At 44.4% G+C, this 10,381-nt stretch overlaps 1 protein-coding gene across 1 annotated transcript; it reads left to right on the forward strand.

Moving 5' to 3' along the window:
* The first annotated feature begins 124 nt into the window (after positions 1-124).
* LOC311115685 (protein MAL2-like) lies at positions 125-9,471 on the forward strand. The gene is made up of 4 exons (XM_084157330.1): positions 125-491; positions 1,886-2,056; positions 6,584-6,772; positions 8,795-9,471. Exons 1-4 carry the CDS (start codon positions 375-377, stop codon positions 8,864-8,866), a joined length of 549 nt encoding a protein of 182 aa, XP_084013456.1. The 5' UTR covers positions 125-374; the 3' UTR covers positions 8,867-9,471.
* The last annotated feature ends 910 nt before the right edge of the window (positions 9,472-10,381 follow it).

Here is a 10,381-nt window from a genome sequence, read left to right on the forward strand (position 1 = left end):
TTTCCCTTTCCGTATCTCAGACTCCTCTCACCTTGGAATTTCCTCCTCTGCAGGTAGACTAATATTGACTTTAAACTGGCCTATCAACAGCTGCGAAGGTTGATCAGCATCACTGCATCTAGTCCGCCTGTTTGTATAGTAGGGCCTATCTCTCATTTTGTCAGGCACGTTCAATTTGTAGCGGATTCATCTTTAGCGAGTCGCGACAGAGAGAGATCGAGGTGCGGTATCTGCGACTGCCTCCACTCCTCGGGCGGGTAGAGTTGGAGAAAGTGAAAGGAGTGGCCGTGCACCTGTCAGACCAGTTAGGGACATATGACTGCAGAATAATTTGCCTGAGTTGGTGTCCTTTGTCGAGATACAAGACGGAAAGGATGTCGGAGCCAGCGACGAATCCTGCGGCGACAGCATTCCCAGCGCCGACGATATCTTTGCCATTGGGACTACAAATATTGAGGACGTACTCCGGTGCTCTGATCTGCTTGGAAATTGTGAGTGTCGCATCTCTATTTCTGACTACGAGTGTTGTAAGCAAATGCATCACCGGTGGTAAGATAAGATTCTGGTTACACCCTTGTTTGAAGTAGGCCTAATTGGGAAACTGCGGTCTAATCGATAGTCTTTATTAATTCTGCTTAGTTCATTTTGTTCAGTTGAGCTTTAGGATTTGCTTTTTCATCGTCTTATCATCGTACAGTTAGTTATGTATACCAGTATCAGAGGCGCCAGGCAGGGCGCCTCATAGTAATGGATACTCAGGGAGGAAAAGGTGTAGATTCACGCGCAGAGCGCGGCAGGTGTTTATTTCGCCTTGGCAAAAGGCAGGAATCGTGGTCACAGGCATGCAATGGTCATACACAGGTAGTAGGCAAACAGACAGGAGAATCAAAAACAAATCACATCTGCGCTTTCAGGCAGGAGAATCAAAAACAAATCACATCTGCGCTTTCCCTTTCCCTAGGACTGAAGGCTATATAACTGGTTCTCACAAACGAGCTAGAAAAAGGCTGAGTAGAGTCAAAACAAACAATACCTCACAAGGCACAAACATTACATTTTAGACATTTACATTTTAGTCATTTAGCAGACGCTCTTATCCAGAGCGACTTACAGTTAGAGTGCATTCCTTTTTTTTTTCAATGTATTTTTTATTTTATTTTTTCAAACAGAATGAACTGAACTAAATAAGGAGCTAATGAGACCAGATGAGTAACTAACACAGGTGAAATCAATGAACAAAAATTAAAGACAGGGCTACATTCAAGAACACAAAGAAACAGGGCTACATTCAAGAACACAAGGTTGACTAAGAAAATAAATACAGAACCTTACAACTTGGGCCGTGTTTTATTAACGGCATATAGGCAACTCCCTATTGTACAATCTGATAGTGCAGTAGTGATAAGCAACTGAACATACTGTACTCAGTATGGCCCCGTGTAGCTCAGTTGGTAGAGCATGGTGTTTGCAACGCCAGGGTTGTGGGTTCGATTCCCACGGGGGGCCAGTATGAAAAAATGTATGCACTCACTAAATGTAAGTTGCTCTGGATAAGAGCGTCTGCTAAATGACGTAAATGTCATTGTGAAGTAAACGACAAAATAGATACAACTGTTCTCCAGCTAAGTCTTATAGCAGTGTGCTATTAGGCCTATAAATACTCTGTGTTCAGTTCAATAACAGCCTACTCCTTTTCACAAATGGAAATCAAACCCTGTGTCAGGCCTAGGACGCATTTTAAATAAACTGACGTTCATGTCATGATCAGATCACACAGTCTGGTCAAACAGTCTTGAAATTGTTAAGCATTTATTATGTCACAAATATCAATCAGTCTCGCATATGATGACTTGTCTAACAAATCTTCTCCATTCGGTTCTTCCAGATATTTGGAGGGCTGGTATGGATCCTGGTGGCCTCCTCCAACGTGCCCGTGCCCCTGCTACAGGGCTGGGTGATGTTTGTCTCTCTCACCATGTTCTTCTGTTCCACCGTGTACCTCCTCCTCTTCCTCCTGGGCTTGGCTGACAGGATCAACACTGACTGGAACTTTATGGTGAGTCTAGTGACAAGGCTTACCCAAGGAACACTTCACAAAAACAACTCATTCTTGGTAAACAGGTTGGAGCACTGAAAAACCGGCAGAGATACAGATCTTCTTACAATCATATATACACAGGTAAACTGACATTTCGACGTCACATGACGTCTTTATCAGAGGTAGAGTCTTCCTGGTCTGTTTGGTTTATCACTTCAGGGCTGTCCAACTCCAGTCTTCCTGGTCTGTTTGGTTTATCACTTCAGGGCTGTCCAACTCCAGTCTTCCTGGTCTGTTTGGTTTATCACTTCAGGGCTGTCCAACTCCAGTCTTCCTGGTCTGCTTGGTTTATCACTTCAGGGCTGTCCAACTCCAGTCCTCCTGGTCTGCTTGGTTTATCAATTCAGGGCTGTCCAACTCCAGTCTTCCTGATCTGTTTGGTTTATCACATCAGGGCTGTCCAACTCCAGTCTTCCTGGTCTGCTTGGTTTATCACTTCAGGGCTGTCCAACTCCAGTCTTCCTGATCTGTTTGGTTTATCACATCAGGGCTGTCCAACTCCAGTCTTCCTGATCTGTTTGGTTTATCACTTCAGGGCTGTCCAACTCCAGTCTTCCTGGTCTGCTTGGTTTATCACATCAGGGCTGTCCAACTCCAGTCTTCCTGATCTGTTTGGTTTATCACTTCAGGGCTGTCCAACTCCAGTCTTCCTGATCTGTTTGGTTTATCACTTCAGGGCTGTCCAACTCCAGTCTTCCTGGTCTGCTTGGTTTATCACTTCAGGGCTGTCCAACTCCAGTCTTCCTGGTCTGCTTGGTTTATCACTTCAGGGCTGTCCAACTCCAGTCTTCCTGGTCTGTTTGGTTTATCACATCAGGACTGTCCAACTCCAGTCTTCCTGGTCTGCTTGGTTTATCACTTCAGGGCTGTCCAACTCCAGTCCTGGAGAGCTACTGGTTGGTGCAGGGTTTAGTTCCACTAACACAATTCAAATGATAAACAAATAGTAGTCTTCAGTCTGGACATTTGCTATTTGAATCCGATGAATTGGAGATCCCCTGCAAATCAAGCACAATAGCTTAGAATAATCAGGCTACGTGTTCTTCAGGAGCCACATTCAAATGCTGCAGACGCCATGGCAGTTCCCCCTAACTCCTGAAAGGATGTTCAATTCAGTAACATGTCACTACAGGTGTAGAACAATCCCGCTCTGTGATAGTCCTAATTACAGTACAGAGTATGTCACCACACCTAATGAGTATGATCTCATCACAACTTTAGTCATGAGGGTGCCTCTACAGATGCAGGTATCAAAACTGACCAGAAACACTGAAACATTAGAGAGCTTGCTCTACTAGTCTGTCAATAAACTTAAAGCCATGTAACTGTATAATAACAGGGTAGAGCCTAGTGCACATTATAACGGCAAGGACGCATTGCATGTGGTGGGTGAGCCATCATGTAAAACCGTCTTCAGTCATTCATTTATTGAAAAACAACAGTCCTAGGAAGGCAGTAAGACAAGCAGAGAGGCAGGCAGACAGACAGACAGGCAGACAGACAGACAGGCAGACAGGCAGACAGACAGGCAGACAGGCAGACAGGCAGGCAGGCAGGCAGGCAGGCATAGGCAGACAGATAGACAGACAGGCAGCCCCAGTTAGTGTTGTGCCAGTCAGTCCTCACACTGGCCCTGATCCCAGCTCTGCTGTTACTGCTACTGGCCCTGATCCCAGCTCTGCTGTTAATGCTACTGGCCCTGATCCCAGCTCTGCTGTTACTGCTACTGGCCCTGATCCCAGCTCTGCTGTTAATGCTACTGGCCCTGATCCCAGCTCTGCTGTTAATGCTACTGGCCCTGATCCCAGCTCTGCTGTTACTGCTACTGGCCCTGATCCCAGCTCTGCTGTTACTGCTACTGGCCCTGATCCCAGCTCTGCTGTTACTGCTACTGGCCCTGATCCCAGCTCTGCTGTTAATGCTACTGGCCCTGATCCCAGCTCTGCTGTTAATGCTACTGGCCCTGATCCCAGCTCTGCTGTTAATGCTACTGGCCCTGATCCCAGCTCTGCTGTTAATGCTACTGGCCCTGATCCCAGCTCTGCTGTTAATGCTACTAGCCCTGATCCCAGCTCTGCTGTTAATGCTACTGGCCCTGATCCCAGCTCTGCTGTTACTGCTACTGGCCCTGATCCCAGCTCTGCTGTTACTGCTACTGGCCCTGATCCCAGCTCTGCTGTTACTGCTACTGGCCCTGATCCCAGCTCTGCTGTTACTGCTACTGGCCCTGATCCCAGCTCTGCTGTTACTGCTACTGGCCCTGATCCCAGCTCTGCTGTTAATGCTACTGGCCCTGATCCCAGCTCTGCTGTTACTGCTACTGGCCCTGATCCCAGCTCTGCTGTTACTGCTACTGGCCCTGATCCCAGCTCTGCTGTTACTGCTACTGGCCCTGATCCCAGCTCTGCTGTTAATGCTACTGTGCTTAATGTATCCACAATGCTTTTTCCACATGTATTAACACTTTCATATTTTAGTGATATTTCTGCCATTTAGCAGACGCTTTTATCCAAAACGATTTTGCCACACTTACACATTAACTGCTAATGACTGACTGCACTAGAGGTTGACTTGAAGGGTACTGACCTCAGTACAAGCTGCAGTACAGTACTGACACTGGGTGCGTCCAAAATGGCCCAGATCAAAAGTAGTGCACTATTTAGGGAATAGAGTACCATTTGGGACGTAGCCACAGACGGGCCTCAGACCCACCAGGCTCCAGTTCTTCTCGCAAATGTAGTCATGCATCTGTGTGTGTTTGTGTGTGTGTGTGTGTGTGTGTGTGTGTGTGTGTTGTCATCTCACAGACAATGAGAAAACATAGCTTGTGACACAGCCACTGAGGGAATAGTGAGCTCATACCAGACAATGGCCAGTCTGTGGGCCCTGAGTCCCCATTGTCAACAGAACAGAGTCAGTGGCTGCGTTCGAAATTGCACCCTATTCATAGGGCTCAGCTCAAAAGTAGGTAAAAAGTAGTGCACTATATAGGGAATAGGGTGCAATTTCGGAGGCAGCCAGTCTCTTACTGTAACCCCCCTATCTCTCTGTTGACATTGTAAACTAAACACTGTGAACTGAGTCCTCAGACAAGGCTGAATCAAGGGTGACTTTCTTTTGAATCGGTGGTACTGGAATAGTAGCACTAACTCTTTAAATTAGTGTTTCGTAATACTGCTCATGGGACCAAAGTGGTGCCAATTTGTTTTTTTTGCCCTAGCACTACACACCTGTTTCCAATAATCAACTAGAAACTTTCCTGAAATAAATGTGCTTGATTGCTAGTCTTTTAAGTATTTATCAAAGACGGTGGATAAATTAAGATGTCCCACTCAGGCCGTTTACCATTGGGAAAAAATGGTCAGTTCCGGTCTGCTTAAGGTGGTGACTCTCCCATAGGCACCAATGCTTTAGCAGCTGGGACTGGTCTGCTTAGTTCATTGACTGTATATGAACCAGAAAAAACTAGAGAGTGGGATGTCTTGCGTCCTATTCCATCTCTGGTATTTATGGTTGTGAAATAGTAGTGGTAGTAGTGATAGTGGTAATGGTAGTAGTAGTAGTGGTAATGGTGGTAGTAGTAGTAGTGATAGTGGTAATGGTAGTAGTAGTGGTAATAGTAGTGGTAATGGTAGTGGTAGTGGTAGTGACAGCAGCAGTAGTGGTAATGGTAGTAGTAGTAGTGGTAATAGTAGTAGTAGTAGTGGTAATGGTAGTGGTAGTAGTGGTAATAGTAGTAGTAGTAGTGGTAATGGTAGTGGTAGTGGTAGTGACAGCAGTGGTAGTGGTAATGGTGGTAGTAGTAGTAGTAGTAGTGACAGTAGTAGTAGTAGTAGTAGTAGTAGTAGTAGTAGTAGTAGTAGTAGTAGTAGTAGTAGTAATGACAGCAGTAGTAATGGTAGTAGTAGTAGTAGTGACAGTAGTAGTAGTAGTAGTAGTAGTAGTAGTAGTAGTAGTAGTAGTAGTAGTAGTAGTAGTAGTAATGACAGCAGTAGTAATGGTAGTAGTAGTCAAACCTTTAATTAGTAGAATCAGTTGTGTAATGCTATATCAAAAAACAAGGACCTTTGGGACCATTATTACAAAACCCTTCTTTAAAGGTTAGACCCTAGGCTATAACTTGGTTAACAAGATCTCTCCAAACTAAGCAACATTAACTACACAACAACGTTACCTTAGCTCAGCGATGGGCAACTCCAGTCCTCGGAGGCCTGATTGGGGTCACACTTTTTACCCAGCCATATAGCCAACACACCTGATTTAAACTAATTGCATTGTAAACTGAAGACCATGATTAGTTGATTATTGGAGTCAGGTGTGTTTTTAGGGCAAAGGACTGGAGTTGCTCATTCCTGCCTTAGCTACATCTGTTTATTAGCATGGTATAAGATCTCCTAAATGCACACGTGATTTTCCCAATCCATTCAATGAGACCTGACTACTCTCAATCCATATTATAACCCTCTCTTTCCGTCTTTATTGCAGGATATGTTCTACCACTTCACAGCACTGCTGTTCTACTTCAGTGCCTTGGTGCTGGAGGCGGCTGTTACAGCTGCCAGAGGGGTCAACAGTACCACTAACAGCTCCATATCAGGATGTATAACAGCCCCTAGTGGGAATATACTCACCTTCCTGGACAACAGACAATACAGTATTAACGTGGCAGCTACGGTAAGTGTACACCTTCACAAAATGTCAAGGCTTTCTGTAATGCAAATGATGGGGTTTACTGATCAGACCGGTGTTTCAATTCAAATACTTCATACTGTATAAATACTTCATACTGTATGTGCCTGTGTGAGTTTACCTGGATTAAGAAACCAATAGAAAAGTCCCAGAACTGCAAACCCTGCCCATCTACAATAGGAAAACCAGCCACGTCGCGGACACCGACGTCTTGCTCCCAGACAAGCTAAACACCTTCTTCGCCCGCTTTGAGGATAACACAGTGCCACCGACGCGGCCAGCTACCAAGGACTGTGGGCTCTGGTTCTCCGTGGCCGATGTGAGTAAGACATTTAAACGTGTTAACCCCTGGGTCTCAACCCCGCCCTGTACAATTGGGTCCTGGACTTCCTGACGGGCCGCCCCCAGGTGGTGAAGGTAGGAAACAACATCTCCACTTCGCTGATCCTCAACACTGGGGCGTGCTCAGCCCCCTCCTGTACTCCCTGTTCATCCATGACTGCGTGGCCAAGCACGCCTCCAACTCAATCATCAAGTTTGCAGACGACACAACAGTAGTAAGCTTGATTACCAACAATGACGAGACCGCCTACAGGGAGGAGGTGAGGGCTCTGGGAGTGTGGTGTCAGGAAAATAACCTCTCACTCAACATCAACAAACAAAGGAGATGATCGTGGACTTCAAGAAACAGCAGATGGTGCACCCCCCTATCCACATCGACGGGACAGCAGTGGAGAAGGTGGAAAGTTTTAAGTTCCTCGGCATACATATCACTGACAAACTGAAATGGTCCACCCACACAGTGTGGTGAAGAAGGTGAAACTGAGCCTCTCCAACCTCAGGAGGCTGAAGAAATTTGGCCTGTCACCTAAAACCCTCAAAAACTTTTACAGATGCACAATTGAGAGCATCATGTCGGGCTGTATCACCACCTGGTATGGCAACTGCAACGGCCACAACCGTAGGGCTCTCCAGAGGGTGGTGCAGTCTGCACAACGCATCACCGGGGGCAAACTAACTGCCCTCCAGGACACCTACAGCACCCGATGTCACAGGAAGGCCAAAAAGATAATCAAAGACAACTACCACCCGAGCCACTGCCTGTTCACCCCGCTATCATCCAGAAGGCGAGGTCAGTACAGGTGCATCAAAGCTGTGACCGAGGGACTGAAAAACTGCTTCTATCTCAAGGCCATCAGACTTTTAAACAGCCATCACTAGCACAGAGAGGCTGCTGCCTACATACAGATTTGAAAATCACTTGTCACTTTAATAATGCCACTTTAATAATGTTTACATATCTTGCATTACCCATCTCATATGTATATACTGTATTCTATACTGTCTATTGCATCGTAGCCTATGCCACTCTGATAATGACATTGCTCATCCATGTATTTATATATTCTTATTCCATTCCTTTACTTAGATTTGTGTGTATTATGTTTTTGTTGTGGAACTGTTAGATGTTTTCATTCTTCTAGTATTTGAAACCCAGGTCTGTTACTGCTATAACATGGTGATGTTTTATTGTTTTAGTATTTGAAACCCAGGTCTGTTACTGCTATAACATGGGGATGTTTTTGGAGCCTTGGTGAGGTAGTAGTAGTATTACATTTAATCAGTGTTCAACTGTTGAGAGTTGAACGGATGTTGTGCTTCGACCTGACAGCAGCCTGCATTTCTGTATTGGTAGCTCCTACACTGCACAAAGCTATTTCAGAATGGAACACCACGTTACCAAGGAGACCAAACAAAAAGCTCTGTAGGAAACTCCTAATCTAAGTCAATGTTTTTTAGTAATTAGAGCTGTAGGCCTATGCATTCCATGAGTTAATGTTTGCCCATTGTTCTCCTGATTCTTCTCTATACTACTAGTTGGTTCACTGATATACCGTTGTGATGTTGTTGTTGCTGCAATGTATAACTGCTGGTATTACATTAGGTGTCATTGCTCAAGGCTTTCTGTGAGTTAGCCTAACCTTTGTTGTCCTGGTTCTCCTCTAGATATTTGCCTTTGTGGTGACACTCTGCTACGCCTGCAGTTTGTTCATGGGCTTCAGGAGGTGGAAGATGTGATGTGACACAGAAGAAAGAAAACAAAACCGTTACATTATTACAGTTCAAACTCCGACAATACTGTCAAGACATTGTCACGTTGTCTGTTTATTACATGTGTATAACAACATTGTTTAAAGAGAATTTCTGTATAGTGATATTTGCATCAAGTTGATATTTCTTGCTATGAGATCAAGACAGAGCACTTTGTTGTATCTCTCATGTAATAAGAGCACATCAGGAGTTATGGTTAGGTTACCAGATGTTGTATTTCATATATTAGTCCTTGGTTTCTGAGGCCAACATGTTTTAATTCTGTGATCAATATTGTAGATTTTATTTATTAGTGTTTGATTCCTTGTAAAATAATTAAACCCTGGATCAGAAGAAACCTATAACTGATTAAATAACAATAATGTGATGCTATAGTTATATTTTCCCCTTGTAGAATGTCTAACTTTTTAGACTTTTTAGAGCAACATGGAAAACTATGTTAAACATACTACATAGCAAAATTATCATAATAATCACTTAATGAAATTGTGTGACTCCTTTCTGGAATATATATTTTATGTATATTTTTGTGATTTCTGAAATGCATTTTTACAAATAAATAACTTTTCTTACCTTGTTGATACAACTTGTATTTTTGTATTTGGCCAGTTTAGCAGGGCTTCACCAGAAGGGGGAACTATTCTCACAAAGACTGTTTTTAGCGGGGAGAGTTATTGGCTTATCAGCCCTGCTGATTATTCACGAGCCAGTTCCAATGCATGTCCCAGAGTTTAAATACATAGGCTACTGTAGGTGGTTGGAGCAGATGCCTTTGTTGTCAGTTGAAGGGAAAGGAACGTTGCCGCTACCTCTCTGTCCAACCAAGGTGCATGAACTGAGGAGCAGTCTGAACTGAAGAGGAGATTCCTCTTGGAGGACAGTGTCAGTTGATGAAAGCGCTTCGGCCTTTGGCCTTCATCAGGGTTTTTGGTGTCAGTTGATGAAAGCACTTCGGCCTTTGGCCTTCATCAGGGTTTTTGGTGTCAGTTGATGAAAGCGCTTCGGCCTTTGGCCTTCATCAGGGTTTTTGGTGTCAGTTGATGAATATCTTCAGTTCAGACATGATTCAAGGTTTAATACAATATTAACTACAGTAATTACAGTGCATTCAGCAGTCAAGTCAGTTATTCCTACAACAGAGGGAAATACAATCAATCAGTGGGTCTGTGGTAAGCCTAGATGTCGGTGAATGCATTAAATACCCTATTTAAGCAGCCTACAGTGAAATTCCTGGGCTCCATATCAGACAAATTAGCCCATAATCTTATACCCATAAGGAGGACTAAGATGAATGTGTCTACACGTGGGGGAAATATCTCAGGTTACATCCCAAATGGCACCCTATTCCCTATATAGTGCACTTATTTTGACCTGGGCCCTGGTTGGTAGAGCATGGCACTTGCAACGCCAGGGTTTTGGGTTGGATTCCCAAGGTGGGCCAGTATGAAAAAGTAAGAAAATGTAAGTCGCTCTGGATAAGAG

This window comes from Coregonus lavaretus (genome assembly GCF_964263955.1).
Source record: "Coregonus lavaretus genome assembly, chromosome: 3".
NCBI classification, from domain to species: domain Eukaryota; kingdom Metazoa; phylum Chordata; class Actinopteri; order Salmoniformes; family Salmonidae; genus Coregonus; species Coregonus lavaretus.